The following is a 20547-nucleotide window of genomic DNA, read 5'->3' as shown; positions in this document are numbered from 1 at the left end:
TCAAAAATATCTTCTGGATCAATCTTATAGAAACCCTTCAGTAATTTGAATGTCTCAATCATATCACCCCTCCTTCGCCTATCGTCCAATCTCTGCAACCCACAAATCTTCAACTTATTCTCATAAGGTTCATTCCACAGACCTGGTATCATCTTGGTCACTCGTCTCTGGATCCTCTCCACTTCCTCCCCGTCACGAAGAAACCCTGGTGCCCATAACTGGGCACAGTAGTCCAGATGGAATCTTATCAAGGCTTGATACAGAGGAGCAACAACTTGTTTGTCACTGCATGTTAAAGTATTTTTCAGAAGCCAAGTGATTTGATGAGCTGATTTAGTCACTTTTGCAATGTGCCCCCTAAACTTCAATTCCCTATCCACCAACACTCCCAAATCCCTGGCCTCATCAATCTCCTGGAGTACGGTTCCACCAATGCGATATACTGCTGCTATTCTTTTCACCCCAAAGTGCATAACCTTACACTTTGCCACATTAAATTGACATCCATTTTTCCTAGCCCAGTCCTCCAAACTATCCAAATCATCCTGTAAAATTTTGACATCCTGTGCACTTCACAATTGCTCTACCCAATTTTGCATCATCAGCAAACAAGTGAACACTTCCTCTCAAATCCTTTCCTATATCATTGATGAACAAATTGAAAAGCAGTGGTCCAAGAACAGAGCCCTGCGGCACACCACTAGTCACAAGCAGTCTTTTAGACTCCACTCCTGAATAAACCACTCTCTGGTATCTCTCCTTCAACCACCCTCCTATCCATCTCACCAACCCTATATCTATCCCCATCTGCTCCAGTTTACTGATTAGGGTTCCATGTGGTATCCTGTCAAAGGCCCTGGCAAGGTCCAGTAGTATCACTGTAAACCCATTACCCCTATCCAGTTCAGCCGTCACTGTGTTATAAAACGTGAGCAAGTTACTGAGGCATGATCTACCCTTCACAAAATCATGTTGTTCCCCATACAATATCCCATTTTCATCTATCCAATCCTGTATTCTTTTCTTGACTAATTTCTCTAATGACAATGATTCCTGATATGCTAATCGGTCGGTAATTTACAACAGCAGTCTTGGAACCACCTTTATGCAGTGGAACTATTTTCCCCTCTTTCCACCCCCTCGGGACTAACCCAAACCCGAGACTCAAATTAAACAAAATGGTCAAGGGTACTGACAATTCTTTAGCTGCTTCTCATACGACATGAGCTGGTATACCATCCAATCCCACGGATGTATTGACATTGAGGTTATGCAATAGACTACTCACCTCCACTTCATTCACATTCTACTTACTTTTTAATAGGGAAACTCCATTACCTACTAAGTTTTGCTGTTTTTTTCTATTATCTTAATCTTCAAAAATTGAAGATTAAGATAATAGAAATCTTCAAAATATTTTAATCTCAGGTTCTTTTTATAATATTCTTTCCTCCATTTTTAAGCTTTTTCATTGGCCTCCAGAATATTCTGCCACCTTTGTGGAATTTGACTTCTATAAATATTATCTTCTACAAAAGGAAGTATTAAAAAAATTCAAATATAATTATAGAATGGCAGAAAGACAAATGGACAAGTTTTATATAAATTATGAAAAAAAAAAGAAAGGGAAGCATATCAAAGAAAAGAAGGCATGAAATTACAACCTGACCATTTAAGACTAAATCCACAGAACAAAGAATCACAAATAATAAAAACTTACAGTGTTTGTATCCTGCTTAATAAATAATTTATGGAGAATATGCCTGTTAAATGCATGAAATAATCCACTACTATGGCATCCTGGAACCTGAAAATTAAAAATAATCTCTGTAGGTGGAAGAAAAAAAAAATACAGTTTAGCTTGTAATTTAAAAGAAAAAAAAGTCCATAATTAATTATTTATAAGAAACTTTATACTTCAACTTACAAATCAGATATATATTTTTGGATTAACAATAAAACAAGGTTGACATGCAATGTAAGTCAATCTCCATCTAAGCAATTCTATAATATAGAACATGGAATATCACTGATAAATACTCATCCAAAAAGTTCTAATAAAAAATTATATTTCTCAACAACAAATGAAACTTTTTCAAAATTTTGAGTTTATTTTTTAAATTAAATTAAAGTAATTAATTAATTATTATTTATTTATTCACATTCTGCGAATATTTTTGCCCTGTGTTTGGCAAGTCTGCATGCACTTGCTCCAGTAGGAGTTTTTTTTTATCTGTATCTTTTATGAAGGATGTATGGAAAATAATAAGTTTCTTCACTTGGCTGCAAAGTAAATTATACTTAACAAGAAACTCTTGTAGATGTAGGTCTAGGGAAAGTGGCTGGTCTTTGGTGGAGCAGATAAGAGATGCCAATTTCTTATATGGTTTGTAACTGGTTGTAAAGTCATATTTTCTTAGGATTTTTGTTAAGTTTTTTTATTTTATTTTTATTTTATAGTTATTTTTGTTAGTTAGCTAGGGGACACCTTTTAGGACTCTAGACCGACTTCAGTTGCCTTTCTTCAGCATCATTTGTTAGTGCAAGTGCCTACGTACACATATATTATACAAAATGGCAATGTAGCATTGCCAAAATATAGGTAGTTATTAAAGTTTTTATAAATAATAATTTAGTTTATGGTGCCATTTCCTAAAAAATTAAAAGTTAACAAGAAATTATGCATATATCTTTTATCTAAGTGTAAGCAGACGAAGTAACATCCCAATAGTTATCTTCCTATGTATAGAAGTATACACAGGAAAAAGATTTCACATTACTAACCAAATTTCTCTAGTATCCCTAATGCATAACATATATTCCTTCAGATGTATGTTTATTGATTTTATCTCTCATTATTCCTATAAGTACAACTCCCATTGATAAGATGTCAATGAAAGTTGAAAGTGGTCGGGGACCTTTCCCATAATTCATTGCAATATACACACACTAGACAGAAAGTGTCCTGCTGAGCATTATGGGATACTAGGAACACAGATGTCATGTGATCTGCCTCCATATACAACAAGCCTATAGTGATGCTGCTTCATATGCCACACCTAGGTAAAGATTAAAAAAAAAAAAAAAACAAGAATATATGGCAAACTCCAACTTATGAACATAATGTGTTAATGGAAATATGTTTCAAAAATAATTTCTTTCATAAGATATACTGCTAAATTCTTTAATGCATTTCTGAAATAAATTAGCTTAATATAAACATAGTAAACATGAATAATTCCAAAACAATGTATTCTAATTAATTAATTATATTAATTAAACATGGTATCATTTTGGTAGAAAGGTGAGTGTGGACCACACAGGACATGGGGCCATTTCTGTTGTTGCAGTAGTGGCATCTTTGCTGTGGTTGCATATACTGAAGAACTAGCAAAAAAGAAAGAACGCTGCATGGCTATCATTCAACAGACTAAAAGAAACACTTACTGATCCAAATCTTGACATCTCTGCAAAGGCAAAACTCAACATATTTCCATATTAATTAATACAATAGATTATTATTTATTTATTTATTTAGCATATGATGTACAGGTCTCAGGATATTGCATGCATATTACATAAAACAACATAAAAACAACTGTAAAAATCATATTAAAAGGGTACAATAGGTTGAAATGATTAAACATTCAAAATTAAGAATCAGGAGTCAGAGCTTAATCCTTAAATCCCAGATCCACTCCAAGGATTCTGGGGTCAGTTTAAAAAAGTTCTCTTTAGTGCCTGAGAAAGAGTAGATAGGACACTCAAGCACATTGTGATTGATAATCTGGATCCTGCTTATGCATTCACAGTTTGGAGTATCGGACCAGTCCCATTTATGCAAGAGATGCTATGATATATTTACAATAAAAGTTTATTATACAAAACTGTTATTCTTCAAATACATGCAGACTATTAATGTCGAGTACATTCAGCAACTGAAGAATATTCAACATGGAATAGAAAATAGAGTAAACATTTACTTCTGTGCACCATAAAATATCATGGAACTATAAGCAGCACAGATAGAATCCTATGCATAGGATTATAAGCATAAGATTCTACATTTCTAAAATGAAATGTGATTGCAATTTCATATCTTGAAATTTTGTAAGTAGAAGTTTGCCTGCAATTTCTTGTTAAGAATATTAACAAGAATGTTAAGAAAGATCTGAAATATATTTCTGCTTTTGGAAATTAATTTGATGAAAATTGATTTCATTAAGTTATAGGAAATTTTAAAAATTTCTCAAATTACAGATCAAACATTAGTGGAAAACAGTTATTAAAATTACTACAGAAAATTCTATATCTTTTTTTTTTTTTTTTTTTAAACTCTTAGCCACCAGAAATATGTTTTAATTAGGAAGTAATGTACATAATGAACAAGAATAATAAATGAGGATTATTTACAGACATTTTTCCACTTGGTTACAATGCATAATATGTAATGAGAAATTATATATATATATATATATATATATTTTAAAAAAATAATTGAATGACTAGAACCGAGATTTAAGTAAAAAGGTTTAATATAAAAACGACTAGTTTCGGCTTGTAACAGCCTTCATCGGGTGACATTATAAAAGAAAGAAAAAAGAAAAAACACTAAAACACTGAAGCTTAAATAAACTATGAACATCATAGAGAGTCTCTATACATAACTGACATTAAACCGTTGTGGTTGTATTTAAAGCTGTTCTTTCGTTAGTTGTATTGTTGGAAAAGTGCGTGCTAGTAGTATCTCATGAAAGCCAGTACACGATTACAGCTGAATGACAATCTGGGAGGTTGTAGGCTCAAATTATTATTTAGATGAACAGGATTGAAGATGATTTCTCTAGATTCCACGATTTTTCTCTCTAGTTCATCATTGCAACGGAAGATGTTAGTAGATTTTTCCAGCAGACTTTGTGACTTTGGTTTTCATCATTAGGATTAGCCGAGAAAAGGATATGACTTGATAATGCACTGGCTCGCTGTCTCTTGTAAGTAATGTCCCTCATGTGTTCTTCCATATGCAATTCGACAGATTTGTCTGTCTGCCCAAAATAAGGAATATCACAATCACACAATATTTTATGTACACCAGGGTATTTGAGATGATGATGATGATGACAGGGTTTTGGGTGGCTTATTAAGAAACAGATCTTTGGAAGTGGAGTGAACAAGGTTCTGATATTGTATTTTTTAAGAACTTTTGCTAATTATGTGAAACTGTACTTATGTAAGGAATAGATATATTGCCTTTGAATCTATTTGTTTCTTCTGAGTGATGTCTAGGAGGATTCAGAAGAAATCTTTCAATGATTCTCTTGGAATATCCATTAACTTCGAGAGAAGTTTTGAGATGGTTTATTTCTGTAAGAAGTTCTTTTGGTTCATCCAGAAGAGAACGGGCTCTATGTCCCAAGGTGGAAATTATTCCAAGCTTATGAGGAGGGAAGTGATGGGACTGACTATGCAGATATCTGTTGGTATGTGTGGGCTTTCTATATATATATATCGAGATTTTGAGTTTACCAGAAGAGTGAGTCAGTTTGACATCAAGAAAAGGCAAGGAATTATCCGTTTCAAGGAATTATCTATTCCTTACATAAGTACAATTTCACATAAATTAGCAAAAGTTCTAAGAAAATACAATATCAGAACCTTGTTCACTCCATTTCCAAAGATACGTTTCTTAAGAAGCCACCCAAAAACCTTGTCATCATCATCTCAAATACCCTGGTGTATATAAAATATTGTGTGATTGTGATATTCCTTATTTTGGGCAGACAGACAAATCTGTCGAATTGCGTATGGAAGAACACATGAGGGACATTACTTACAAGAGACAGTGCATTATCAAGTCATATCCTTTTCTTGGCTAATCCTAATGATGAAAACCAAAGTCACAAAGTCTGCTGGGAAAAATCTACTAACATCTTTAGTTGCAATGATGAACTAGAGAGAAAAATTGTGGAATCTACAGAAATCATCTTCAATCCTGTTCATCTAAATAATAACTTGAGCTACAACCTCCCAGATTGTCATTCAGCTGTAATCATGTACTGGCGTTCATGAGATACTACTAGCACGCACTTTCCCAACAATACAACTAACGAAAGAACAGCTTTAAATACAACCACAATGATTTAATGTCAATTATGTATAGAGACTCTCTATGATGTTCATAGTTTATTTAAGCTTCAATGTTTTAGTGTTTTTTCTTTTTTCTTTCTTTTATAATGTCACCTGATGAAGGCTGTTACAAGCTGAAACTAGTCGTGTTTTTATATTAAAACCTTTTTACTTAAATCTTGGTTCTAGTCATTCAATTCTTTTTAAAAAATATGTATGTTAACTGAGTTAATGATCATTCTTTCATATATATATATTTTATCCTATACCTAAACATAAGAATAAAGTCACAATTAGTCTATTTATATATAAAGGATGTTGAACTTCATGAGTGTCTTAATAGCTCATAATGTGAAAATGAGAAAGATCACAACTGGTTAGTTTTGATCTTTACTGAGGTGCAGGGAGGACCTTTTCCAAAATTCTAAGTGATCTACGATGTAGGTTCCAAAAGTCCGACCTGATATTCAAAATTCATGACAATTTTAAAACAGCATGCGTGACAGATAGCACCATCTAAGGGAAGGTTAGTGTACCAGTTTCAATGCTTTACCTGCATCATTCAGTTAGAGACACTCATTTGACTAACATGTAGCATGCTAAATAGCTGTAATGTTAAAAATTGAGTACCATGCTGTGATAAAGTTTTTCACCAAAGAAAGGCTTTTTCCAAGTGCCTATCAAACAGTTGGATGGTGTTTATGGGGAAGCTTCTACCTCATATTCCACCTTGAAGGAATGGACTAAACAGTTTCACCTAGGAATAGAGAGCATCAAAGATTATCCTCATCATGATAGCCCCCTGGAAGTGATCACTGAGAAAATGTCTTGCTTTTTCAGGAGAAACTGCTCATTGACAGATGGCTGAAACTCAAAGAAATCTCAGCAAGTTTGGAGATTTCTATAACAACCATCTTTCACATCATTCATGAGAGGCTTCACATGACAAAGGTCAGTGCAAGGTGGATACTCCAACTTCTCTCTTCAATTCAGAAGAAGCATCGTGTGACCTCTTCCCACAAGTTTTTAGAACTTTGCCAAGGGAATCGGAGACAAATGCCGGAATCCATTGTTTCATCCCCGGTAACAATTGTTACCGGGGATGAAACAATGGTCCTTTATTATGACCCACTTTCCAAAAGGGAAAACCACAGACTGCCACAAACCAGATGAAACATTGCCGAAAAAAGCCAACATCACTCAGTCCACCAAAAAAGATCATGGCAACAATCTTTTGGGATTGCCGGGGAATTCACTTGATTGACTTCAAGGAAAGGAATACTACTGTGAATACAGAATATTATGCTTCACTCCTGCACAAACTGCACAATGCCATAAAGGGGAAGAGACAAGGAATGCTAAGTCATGGTGTTCACTTGCTTTACAACAATGCTCCAGTCCATACAGCTACTGTCATGAAGGCTGCAGCAAAGGACTGTGGCTTCCAGGAGATTGACCACCACCCTACAAGCCCAAATCTAGCACCCAGTGACTAACTACCTCTTCTTGAAACTTGAAAGCCCTTTGTGGAAGAAAATTTGGAGATGATAATGAGTGAAAGATGTAGTTTTAGGCCATTTTAAAGACAAACATACAGACTATTTTTCAAGGGCATAGAAATGTTAATTCAAAGATGTGAAAAGTGTATTGAAGGGGAGATTATGTTGAAAAGCAACACAGTTGTTTTTTTTTTCTATCATCTCTGAAAGTTAGGCAGGAAACTTATGAAGCTACCCTTGTACAATATAACTATAAATCTCACTAAGTAACCTGAATCACTCCAGACAAGGAAACTGACTCAGCAGTGGCTCCAATTAATGACAGGCTGAAACCTATCACTGAGCAGAACTGCTAAACTCCCTAGGGAGCAAGAACAGCAGCAGCAGATCTAGCGTAACTTAATGTCACCTTTGTCGACTCTGATTGCTTTAGCAGTATTCTTTCCTCCATTTCTAAGCTTTTTTCAATTGACTCCAGAATATCATTTTCCACCTTCCTCATATTACTTTGCTATGTTCTTATCAAAGACACTTCAAATGAGTTTTGGTTGGTAAGTTTTACACAGTGCTTCACTTTCTTATATTTTTCTTGTATTATTAAAGAGCACAATCTGACTTACTTGCCAGAAACTCTCCACATGCTTTCTTCTTTTCCTTCAGTGCCTCTTTAACTTCCTAAGCCCATCATGGAGTTCTGATTTTTCTATTTTCACAGACAGGTTTGCCACCTGCTTCTCAGGCAGTATCAATCAATGCTTTCTTCAGGCTTTGTCTGCAGTTCTTGTTTTCAAACTATTTCATTTTTTCTTGAATAATTTTGTATATTTGAGTCAACAGTTCACCTCTAAAAGGTCCTGAACTTGGATTTATTTTAAAACTTTCTTATACACCCCCTCTTTTCCATGTGAAGTTCAGTTTTATCCTGCTCAACACTAAATGGTGATCACTTTTCTTATGACTTGCTTCTTCTCCCCATGTAAATTTTGTGCATATTTTTATGTTGGAACATCATGTTAATAATAACTAGTCCTGAGCAGAAATCTAGCAAGTACTTACCATTATTATTAGCTTTGCTCTTTTCTCCAAAATTTCCTAAAACATTTCTATATGTCTGGTAATCATTTCCTATTCTGCTGTTTAGATCTCCACCAAGAACCAACTTTTTCTTTTTCATTGTGTCAGCTGTCTTCTCTAATACCTGGAAAAATTCCTCCATTTCATCCTTAGCAGAACTTTCTGTGTGACCATAGGCACAAATAAGTCTCGTTGTCCAGTTCCCTGTTTTCTGATATTTGCCCACATCACTCGACTTGATATATCCTGCAAACTCAAGAAGAGTATTCTTGTATTTTGTTAAATACTATAGCTACTCCCTTTTCCCTGATTGTTATTGACTGAATATAACATTTTCTATAACACTGCTGCTTACAAAGATTCACCTGTTTTTGTCTACTTCTTTGTTTCAGTCAGGCCTTTTTATGTCAATTTCATACCTATTCAATTCTTCTGCTAGTTTCATTGATGTGTAGTGATAATGCCAATCTTGATCTCTGCTGATGTTGAATTGGATTTTCTTCCAGTAGCTGACCATTTGCTGTTCGCCATGGCTCCTTGATGAAAACAATGGAGGCCTTGTTTAATCAGGTGATGCACCAGCTGGTGCATCACCTGATTAAACTAGGTACAACATGATGAAATATGATATTTCATCATGTTGTACTATCATTTTGCATTATAATTTAAGTCAATAAGAATACCAATTGGTTGGCTAAATTGTAAATTACCAGCACATCGTTGTTTGTTCAGTATTCAGGTATATACCCAAAAGGATGACTACAAAAATAGTGAGGAATGGACATCAAGTCAGAAGCCCTGGTAGGTTCTCCACATTCCCGAAAAGCCTATGTGGGATCTCCTTCTCCTGGTTATACAGACTTGACCCTTAAGCCTCATTTATATTATAATAATTGAAATCAACCATAATGATAGCTCTCTTCATATCCATAAGATTAATCTGTAAATTAAAGATACCAAGAAATTATATACTTGGTTTAATTCTTTATAAGCAAACGTATAACCAAACCAAGTATAAGCAAACGAGTTTGCACCTGAACTATTTTCAGGTGTGGGGAATCTCGTATAAAGAAGATAATCACTTCACATCGCTTGTCTTAGTATCCCATAATGCAAAGCACATCTCCTTGCAGACATGTATAATGCTATGCATTATAGGAAGAGTCGTATGCAGACTGGTTTCAACCTTTATTGAGGTCTCATCAGTGGGAGCCAGATGCAGAGGTGATACTAAGGTTGAAGTAATGCAGAAGTGATGTGTGCAAGATGTGCTTTGCATTATGGGATACTAAAGCAAGTAATGTGAAGTCATTAGCTTTTTTATACGAGTTGCCCCAGTCCTGAAAATAGTTCAGACACAAACTTGTTGCTTACACTTGGATAAAGGATTAAACCAAGTATATAATTTCTTGGTATTTTTAATTTATAGTATAACCAAGTGGAAAAACTTCCAACAACTTTCTCTAATCCAGACTTTTTGCTACTTGTATATGAAAATATGACTTCAACCTTAGTATCATCTCTGGATTTGGCTCCCACTGATGAGACCTCAATATAGGTTGAAACCAGTCTGGGTAGCGACCCTTCCCATAATGAATAGCATTATGGGATACTAAGGCAAGTGATGTGAAGTCATTAGCTTCTTTATATGAGTTGTCCCAGCAAACAGGCACAAACTTGTTTGCTTTCACTTGTATAAAGGATTAAACCAAGTATACAATTTCATGGTATCTTTAATTTATAGTATAACCAATGGAAAAACTTCCAACAAGATTTATCTGTCTATATGTCACGAATACATCTCACCAGTTCAAATTGAGAAGGCGGGGGTGGGTGGGAGGGGTGAGCTTCCTCTTATACAGAAGCAGATACAAATCAGAGAGACAGTTCCTAGAATCCACCACTAAACCGAAACAAATTCAGCTATTTCACACTGCCAAAAATCTGTTGGCCATCAGCATTATTTATTTAAAAAGAGAGAGAATAAAACCATTTATGCTTTGTAACTGACTTTTGTTTCAACAAATATAACTGCATAATCAAATGTCACATACACTTGACTACACTACCATAATCAGTAACTCCACGATAAAAAAAAAAGTTAGTACAGGTAACCCTCGTATAACGCAGTCTACAAATTGTTCAACGCGGTCTACAATTTCTAGTAACCCTTTATTTTTTTTATTTATTTTTTTTTTTCATATTTTTCACCGCAGGATTTAAAAATCAAATTTTATCTTCGTTAAATTTGTGTCTGCCCGTATTGCGCAAGTAGTTATAAGTATCGAATTTAGTTTTATATTGTATCACTGAATAAGGTACTGTACAGAGGGCTTTTGCAGTCTGTGTCATTCTCAACAAATAGTTCAATTAGAGACACAATAAAAATGGTACTAACTAATAAATCACATCTTCCCTCTCACAGAAACTATGCTGTATACACTTAAGCAAAACCATATGTTGCACCAAAACACAGTATTATCTAACTAAAAACTATTGTCAAATTTTTCAATTATGAAATAAGTGTTTTTTTATTGCATTTGAAATTCTCGATGTCATTATGACAGATCACAAAGGCTAACTTAAAATAAAAGACTACCAAGAATTGAAACATGCAATGTAATGAATGTGTAAGTTCACCTGCCACCTCAAACGCAAACAAGAAGTCATAAAATTCAACCAAGGGTCGAAACGTTTGTGTGATTTGTGTAATGAGAAGTTCCATCAGAACGATAAATGGCACCCTGTTGTGAATATGTTAAAACTAATAGTGAATGTTGTTATGACAGTTTCAGATGTTATGAAATTTGATTGAAGAGAATTAGCATTTCAACTCGACACTTGTCGGTTGCTTTTGTCTTTGGGTCATGCGATCTTTTGTTAATACCGCACCAAAACGTCTTTATAGCTGCTGTCTTGTGTAAAACAAAATTCAGCTTGTACATATTGTAAAAAAAATTTGAATAATTTATAAGCGTATAAAAAGATATCTCATCTGTAAATCGTTGACGTGCCACAGGCTTGCCATCTAGGGTTTACTGTATAAAGTGTTTATTGTTGAAAATTGTCTTCGTTTTCTGCCAGGAAAGCACATTTAAAATCATAAATGTGTTATTCTCAAGCAGAGCAGTTTATTTTCTGGTGAGTTACATACATATGTAATGCTTTTTTTTTTTTAATGTAAAAGTTTATTTTTATTGTAACGACCACTAAAACTGCAACGAAAGGGAAAAAACCAACATTAAAGAGGAAATTCATTTCTCTCGAAGAAAAAATTAAAATCTTGGATCGGTTGAAAATTGGAGAAAAACCAGGAGTTGTTGCAAGAACTCTGAATTTAACACGCTCGCTGCCAACTACGAGTATACTCGTATGACGCTTACCGCCGGCAACGAGATTACCGTACTGACCTTGAAGAAGTAAAAATGCTTGGCTTGTGGAGCTAGCAGCAAAACTGTGTATACTCATAGATGGTATGTGCTCTGCACAAGCCAACTACGAGTAGACTCATATGACGCTTACCGCCGGCAATGAGATTACTGTACTGACCTTGAAGAAGTGAAATTGCTCGGCGTACGGGAACAGACTATGCCGAAGTAGCATGGCAGCAAACACGTTAAATGAATCAACAAATCGAACATAAAATCCAAGAGAGTGTTATTGCTGGGTCAATGGTAAGTGCAAAGCGTGCTGCTCGTGTTCGCGATATTCTAATAGAAAAAATGGAGAAATCTCTAATGATTTGGATAGAAGATTGCACTCAAAAGAAAATTCCTTTGGATGGACACCTTATTAAGCAAAAAGCTCTCAAAGTTTATAAACATTTAAAAGAACTAAGATTCTTCAGAAGAAATTTCTCAGCATGGATTTTCTGCCAGTAAGGGTTGGTTCGAAAACTTTAAAAAGCGGTTTTCTTTATATAATCTTAAAATCCAGGGAGAATCAGCATCAGCAGATGTTGAAGCTGCCTGGAAATACCCAACAGAACTTTTAAAAATCATTAAAGAAGGTGGTTACAGTGCAGACCAGGTGTTCAATGTGGATGAATCTGGGTTATATTGAAAAAAAAATTCCAAAACGCATCTATATTTCGAAAATGAAAGATCAACTCCTAGATTCAAAGTTTCCAAAGATAGAATTACTCTACTGTTTTGTAGTAATGAATCAGGTGATTACATGACAAAACCAACGTTTATTAACCAATCTGCAAATTCTTGTGCGATGAAATGGCTCAACAAGTCCATTCTACCTGTTTATGGCGGACCAACAAAAAGGCTTGGGTTACAGCTAGCATGTTTGAAAATTGGTTTTTCAAGTGTTTTGTACCCGATGTAGAAAGTTACACAAAGAAAAAGAATATGGGCTTCAAAATTCTACTAATTTTAGATAACGCACCAGGCCACCCAACAAATTTAAGCCATCCAAATATTAAAATAACTTTTTTGTCGCTTAATACTACTTCACTTATTCAACCACTCGACCAAGGAATAATATCAACATTTAAGTCATATTATATTTGGCGAACATTTCAATTAATTTTGGAAAAAATGGAATCTAATCCAAACATGACACTACCTCAAGCGTGGAAAGAGTTTTCAATATTGAATTGTGTAAAAATTATTTCTCTGTCCATTAAGGAATTACAACCCTCTACGCTGAATGCTTGCTAGAAAAAAATTTCGTACCTCCAGTGGATGCCGAGCTACGTCGTATAATAAACGTCGCACACATTTTTGGCGGAGAGGGCTTGTGCAATATGGTGGAAAATGAAATCAGTGAATTAATTGATGGAGAAATAGATTTAAAAGAGGAGGAACTAATACAATTAACCTTCCTACCGGCTGAGGTGGATGAAATATCCAGCCCACCATAGCATTCTGCATGGATCAAAACTTCATCGGCATTGTACCTTTTATCATGCCATTACCTCCCTCTGCCGTTAATCCCTTTATGGCTATTTTACAGCCATTCGTGGATTAACTGTTAGTGTCTGACTAACAGTTTGTGTCACCTGTCTTTACACACACTGTTTTACTTGGAATTTTCTTTACTGTCCTAAAATATTTGACTTTTTTGCCTCTAAAATGATTTATTGTGTTTCTTTTCCAAAAATTGAAACGAATTTTTGGAAAAGAAACACATGTGCGAAAATAATCAATCCTGAAATTACCATCTATTAGCCTTTGCAATGAATCTATTTAGTAGTAGCAAAGTTGCTGTATTATAAATTTATTCTTCAAATTACTGCAACGGAACAGTTACACTGGTTGTTCCAATATAGAAACAACTTTTTTCACGAATTTTCAATGTTTGCATTGAACATATTATGTCACATATTATATTTTTAAATAATATTTATTGAAATAAATATTACATTTTGCTTTCTTTCCTAGCAAAATACCGTTATATGGATCATCACATTTCAGTTTTAGAAACAAATTTTTTTTTTGTTTTGTTTTATGAACAACAAACGATGTTATATTGCATAACGCGGTTTCCGATTGTGAATCTTTTTAGTATCAAAAATTTATATCCAATGATGTTTTAGCAGGGATTCTTCGCCTTTTCTTTTTTGTAGGATGCACATTATGAAAATATCCAGTGCGTAACCACCGTAGATATGTTGAAAATATAATATGAAGGATATCATATACACAATTCAAAATTTATGCTCATTTTGAAGATTTTCTAATGCTTACCCCCCCATCCTTATCCTCTCCTGGAATTCAATTACATAACCACTCTAAATTTCTACAGGCTCGTAAACGTTTCCAGACAGTATTCAAAATCTATTACTTCATTTTACCGTTTCAACAAAAGAAATAAGACAATAATATTGTTGTACCCTGAAGCTTCTAATTCTGTACTATTTCTTTGCAATCTAAAACCAGATATTCTACTGTCTGCTGAAATTATTTGAAATTTTAGAAATTGTTTATATGCATACCATACAAAAGAAAGTTCAGTAGTAGTATTATTTTAGTTTCTTTTTCTTAAAATAATCTAAATATTTTTACTTCTACTTATGCTTCTGGTTGCTATTTCTGAGGTAATCGATGTCTTAGAAATGCATGTAGTAATCCTCTTAGCTGGAGGAAAAGGTAAAGGCTTAGATTACTCTCAGTGCTATTGAGGAAGAAAATTGAGAACACTTAGCTAGAAATAGTGCAAGATACATCAAGAATGTCGTGTTTCGTTTTCAATTGTTGATTAGTAGACATCCTAACATAGAAAAAAATGCAGACATTTCTTTTACAGGCTGCAGTATTTATGCTGAAATAAGTTCTTAATTTATAATGATCAGTTTCATTTTTATTATCGAAAAAGTATAAATTATTTCATATAATTATCTTGAAAAAGAGGACTTGAATTATTCTAAAAGAAAAGGAGCATATGCCTCACATAATCTTATTTTTTGGGGGGGGGGCAGGAAGGTTATATTGAAGACTTATTCAATTTGCAGATATTTCAGAGAATTTATTTTATAAATCGTTCGCAAGACAACTGTTATGAACGTAAATCACTTGGGGAACATGCCCATTCATTTTAGTGTAAATAGTACCAAAGGTTTAGCTACTTCAACAATGCCACATATCTAAATTAGAAAAAAATGTCGTTATATCTGCTGATAGAACTCTTACATAAATAATTTTTCTGGCATAAATTCTCTATCAGCTATAGCGTAATCAATCTACAGATTTTTGCCCTCTTTTATTCTTCCATCTTATGTGCAGTGATTTCTTCTTTGTACTACAAGAAAAAAAATCAGATAACACAAGAAAAATATGGAGTATTTTCTTTTTCATTGGGTGAATTTAGAATGTTCTCTCTTTGTGTTTTGAAAAGAAAGTACAAATGATTTTTTTTCTTACTATTTTTGGCATTATAACATCTGATACAATTATAAGAGTGACATTTTACCATTTTCTCTCACACGAGAAAAAGAAATATGACAATAATATTGTTGATTCTGTCGAACTTTTGTAGTGGAAGTTTTTAATACAAAACTTTGTAATTTAAATATATATATATATATATATATATAAGCAAAAGTATTGCTTATTATAAAATTGGAGCATAATATCTGAACTAGCAGAAAATATATACATATCAATTTAAATCGTAACCGTTAATTTTATTTTGTAATGACCAATTATACAGGGAAACCAAGAAGGTGAAAGTGCAAAGAACAGTAGATTACAATATAAAGAAAAAAAATTTAGTGATATGATTAAAGAATTTCATTATTCTCTAAAAAGCAAAGTCGCTCAAGCATGTCCTTCAGGAAATCTGTGAAGTATTCTTCGAATCATGATTTTGAACAAAAATATAACATAATCTCGAACGTCGGCAGCTGTTTTTTTTTAAATAATATTTCAAATAATTATCATGAATTAATTTCTTCGAGAACAAATAAAATGTTTTGTGGAGTAAGCGATTAGAAAAAATTAACACACACACACACAAAAAAAAAAAAAAAAATTAAAAATTAAATTGGTTCTCGAAGGTAAAGCAATATTTAAGTGAAGAAATTATACAAGGATCTTCATTTTGTCCAGCCATTAAAATTGTATTGTACAATAAAAAGAGAAAATAAAAATAATTTCTATATTTTTAGTTTATCCAATATAACTAAAATTCAGTTACCCAGCATAGAACAAGGAACTGCATTTCTTGTTATAGGTAACTGAGTCACAGCTATGAGCCTGAGATAATCTGATTAAGTGCTCTCTTCAGCGTGAGGGATTATCACACCTTCTAATGGACATGCTGGCCGAATTGCACTTCTTATCCATGTTCTTTCAACAGATAGCATGCATCGTATCCAGATTTAGCTGGACGTCTATAGACGTCCTGGCCGGTTGGGAGGTTAATAGATGGTGTTGAACCAAATGGCGGGGAAAGTTCTGCCGAAGATTCTGATTGTGATGAATCCGTTAAAGAAATTAGCAGAAGGACTTGGCAAGAAAGTTAGGAAGTTATTTTACGGATAATGATCCCTCAATGGAGCACTTGGGAAAATTTACGAGACAATTGGATATTTGTTTAGCGCCAAATTATGAACTTAATAACTTGGCGCTAAACAAATATCCAATTGTCTCGTGAATTTTCCCAAGTGCTCCATTGAGGGATCATTATCCGTAAAATAACTTCCTAACTTTCTTGCCAAGTCCTTCTGCTAATTTCTTTAACGGATTCATCACAACATAGTGCAAACGTATTAAATGGATAAGAATCCTATGTTTTTATAGTGCAAACGTGTTGTGATGATTTGACAAAATTGCAACATAGTGGAAAGCAAAGTCTTATTACTGACTTCTTGATGACTAAACCAGCTGAAGTATGCAATGAGAATTATACAAATGATGTCCAAGAGATTTCAAGTGGTGACGACCTCCGGCCACTTAAAGAACATCTACGAAATGTTATTTCTGAAGACTGTGATGATGATAAAATATGTGCTTTATTTTATTGTGTCTAAAACATTTGTGCATCATGTGCAATGAAATTTATGTACAATTTGTAATTTTTAGAATTTTATACTACATATTTGTCATAGTTTATGTTTTCTTAACTTACATGAATTACCTGAATTAAATAAAAAGATTGTTTTTGTTGGATATGTCATTGTTGTTAATTTAAAAAAAAAAAACGATTTCGGAACCTAACCCTGCTTTTTCTATGTGATCTATGTCTCGTATAACATGATTTATATAACGCAGCATTTCCATGGAACCTAACATCCGAGCTATACGAGGGTTACCTGTATAATTCAAATTCCTTTAGTCGAAAATTGCTTATTTATGATCATTGTATTCTTTATTTTCTTGTATACTGTGATTTAATAAAAACTCCAGGTATAATAATATGGGAAAAAAATTTAGTAAATAACAAAGAACAGTTTCAGTACTTACCAGTGGCATATTATAATACATGCCAAAGATCATTCTCGGCAATAAAGGGAAGATGGCATCTTTAAAACACACCTGTAAGCAATATTAAAATAATATATATAGGTAGAGTGCAAGAGCATGTAGCTTGTTTTCATATACACATGTATTTTTCTGATGATGACCTCAATATAGGGGTTGAAACGTCAATTGTTATTTTTATTAATAATAAGGAAAATAATAATTTCAACACGTGTGTTTTGTGTTCGTAAATTCGTAAATATAAAATAATATATATTTTATATGTTAATGAATATATAATAAATGTGTGATATGAAAAAGATTTACACTAGGAAACAGTTAAAAAAAACACTTCTCATTTAATTTAAAACAGCAATATTTATTTTAGGACAGAGTTTCAGAACACAGCAAAAGGTAGCTATATGCCATATAATGTAATTATTTACATAGTGACTTTCAGACAAAGTTAATTTTGGATATATATATGTGTGTGTGTGTGCGCGCGTGCGCGCGTGTGAATTTCTAAAATTAGAAATTGATGACGTGCCGAAGCAGGATATACTCATCATTAAAGGAAATTGGAATGCAAAGACTGGCAGAAATAACACAGGATGAGAAAATTTGAATATGGAGAAAGAAATGAACGTGGAAAGATGCTTCCGGTATTTGCAACTGATAATGACCTGATGATTTGCAATATCAAATTCCAACAAAAAGATTGTCATAAATGGACATAGTACTCCTTCAATGGCAGGCATAGGAATATGATCAACCTGATATTAATCGACCAGAAATGGAGAACATCAGTTCAACAGCGTAGATCATTCCAAGGAACCGATATTGATTAGGACCACAGCTTAGTGACTGCAAATATAACACTAAAACTGAAACAAAAGTACAAAGGAAAGTTCCAAAAAGCTAGATACATCTCAAGAATAAATGAAGACAGGTTAAGACCACAAGTGAAAAACAAAATATAAATAGAAGAGCAGAACAACTGACTATGGTACCAAAAAAGCAGTAGATGAAGTAATTCCTGAAAGAGAGATGATCAACAAGAAATGAATAACTTAGAAAACCCTGAAATTGGCACAAGAGAAAAGAGAACTTAAACTTAAAATAGATAATTCAGAGGGCAAAGTTATAGCATCAAAAATGCATTGAAGTACGGAAAGCAGAAAGATCTGGTAAAACCAAATGGCTGGAGGACCAATGCAAAGACATTGAACAGTACTATGGAGAACACAAAACTAGAGAAGTCTATAAACTTATAAGAAATGTCAATAGGAAGTGACAATCGAGATCAGTCAAAGATGAAGATGATAAAATATTGAGGAAGACTGAAATAATACACAGATGAAGATATTGCAGCGAACTACATAAAAATCAACCGAAAATACCACAAAAGAACTAAATGCAATCTTTCCACCAGCAGAGATCTTTGAAAATGACATCTTGAAAGAGGTGAGAAAGGCTGTAAAATCTCAACAACAACATTCCTGGAAATGGCAACATAATAGGTGAGTTGCTAAAATATGGGGAAGAACTGATTTTAAAAGAAATGCATAAGCTATGTAATGAAATATGGAGATCAGTGTATGCCTCCCCCCCCCCCCACGAGTGGAAAAAATTGGTCTTGGTTGTTCTTCATAAAAAAGGCAATGTTTTAGAATGCCCCCAATTACAGAACTACTGCTGATGAAAATACTTACAGAATGCCTAAAGGATCATATGGAGGCACATCTTCCTAATGAGCAAGCCAGATTTTGAAAAGATCGAAGTACAGTGCAACAAATACTCACACTAAGACTAATAGCAGAGAAAGCTCAAAGAAAGAACAAAAGGATATACTGCTGTTTCATGGACTTCCAAAAAGCCTTTCATAATATTGACCAAAATATAATATAGGCAGTATTGGAATTCTATAGTGTTAGCTTTAGCATGAGGATAGCAGGTGTGACTAGAGATTGGTATGCCACTAGTCAAGGCATAAGACAAGGGGACCCAATATCACCAATAATCTCCATCACACATCTTGGAAGAACACTAGATAAGATTAAAGAAGAAGGTGGAGGCATTTCAATAAATGGCATGAGAATAAACTATCTCTGCTTTGCATATGACATTGTCCTGATTGAAGAAGATGCAGCAAGGCTGGAATGGATGCTGCAAACACTATATGCAGAAGGAAAAATATATGGACTAAATGTCAACTTTGAAATAACTAAAACAATGACATTCAGACAACAGGAGTTACTGAACAAAGTTACCATTCAAGGATTTCAACTGGAAAATGTGGAACACTTCACATATCTTGGAAGTGCTGCCATGATGCATGACTTAGACCCAAGAAAAGAGGTAAAAATTAGAAAAGCCAGAGCAACAACTATTTTAAAAGCCATGGACAAAATATGGAAGAGCCAAGCTATAAAGATGCAAACTAAACTGCGCATTGTAGAAACCTGTATCTTCAGCAGCATGCTCTATGGATGTGAGGCCTGGGTACTCCTGAGAGAACCTGAAAGGAGGATATTAGCATTCGAGAGGAAGTGTTATAGAAAGAATATATATGTAGAATGAACAATGAGAGGAAATTAAAAATGTTGCTGTTTGGAATGATTGAAGGAAAGAACAAAAGAGGAAGACCAAACAGGGAATGGTGCGATGGCATTGTCAAATAGTGTGGAAACTCTGTACACAAACTGAGTCATCTTGCACAAAATAGAATGCAATGGAAGAATCATATCAAGATGGCATCAGACATTTTGATATAACTGATATGATATGATATGATCAGAATCTTGATCATATCAATGCCATCTTGATATGATCAGAATCATATCAAGATGGCATTGAACCCATGTTTGTTGTTGATATGTGTGTATGAGGGTGTGAGGAAAAGTTGTGATAATTACCATGAAGGAATTGAGGTAGAA

The 20547-nt window shown here is 33.9% G+C and overlaps 1 protein-coding gene across 3 annotated transcripts in view; it reads right to left on the bottom strand.

Moving 5' to 3' along the window:
- The window catches only part of Eogt (EGF-domain O-GlcNAc transferase), a 402968-nt gene that overhangs the window by 108931 nt on the left and 273490 nt on the right, over positions 1–20547 (bottom strand). For all 3 annotated transcript variants that reach the window (XM_090408171.1, XM_090408016.1, XM_090408097.1), the window contains 2 exons: positions 17615–17686; positions 1721–1807 (listed from right to left, as the gene is read on the bottom strand). In XM_090408171.1, coding sequence (XP_090264297.1) covers positions 1721–1807; positions 17615–17686 — 159 coding nt within the window. The remainder of the gene's footprint in view (positions 1–1720; positions 1808–17614; positions 17687–20547) is intronic.

Source organism: Typopeltis vanoorti, chromosome 1 (genome assembly GCF_054136105.1).
Source record: "Typopeltis vanoorti isolate ZY-2024b chromosome 1, IOZ_Tvanoo_1.0, whole genome shotgun sequence".
NCBI classification, from domain to species: Eukaryota; Metazoa; Arthropoda; class Arachnida; order Uropygi; family Thelyphonidae; genus Typopeltis; species Typopeltis vanoorti.
The sequence above is the reverse complement of the archived record's forward strand: the minus strand, read 5'-3'. Positions and strand labels throughout refer to the sequence as shown.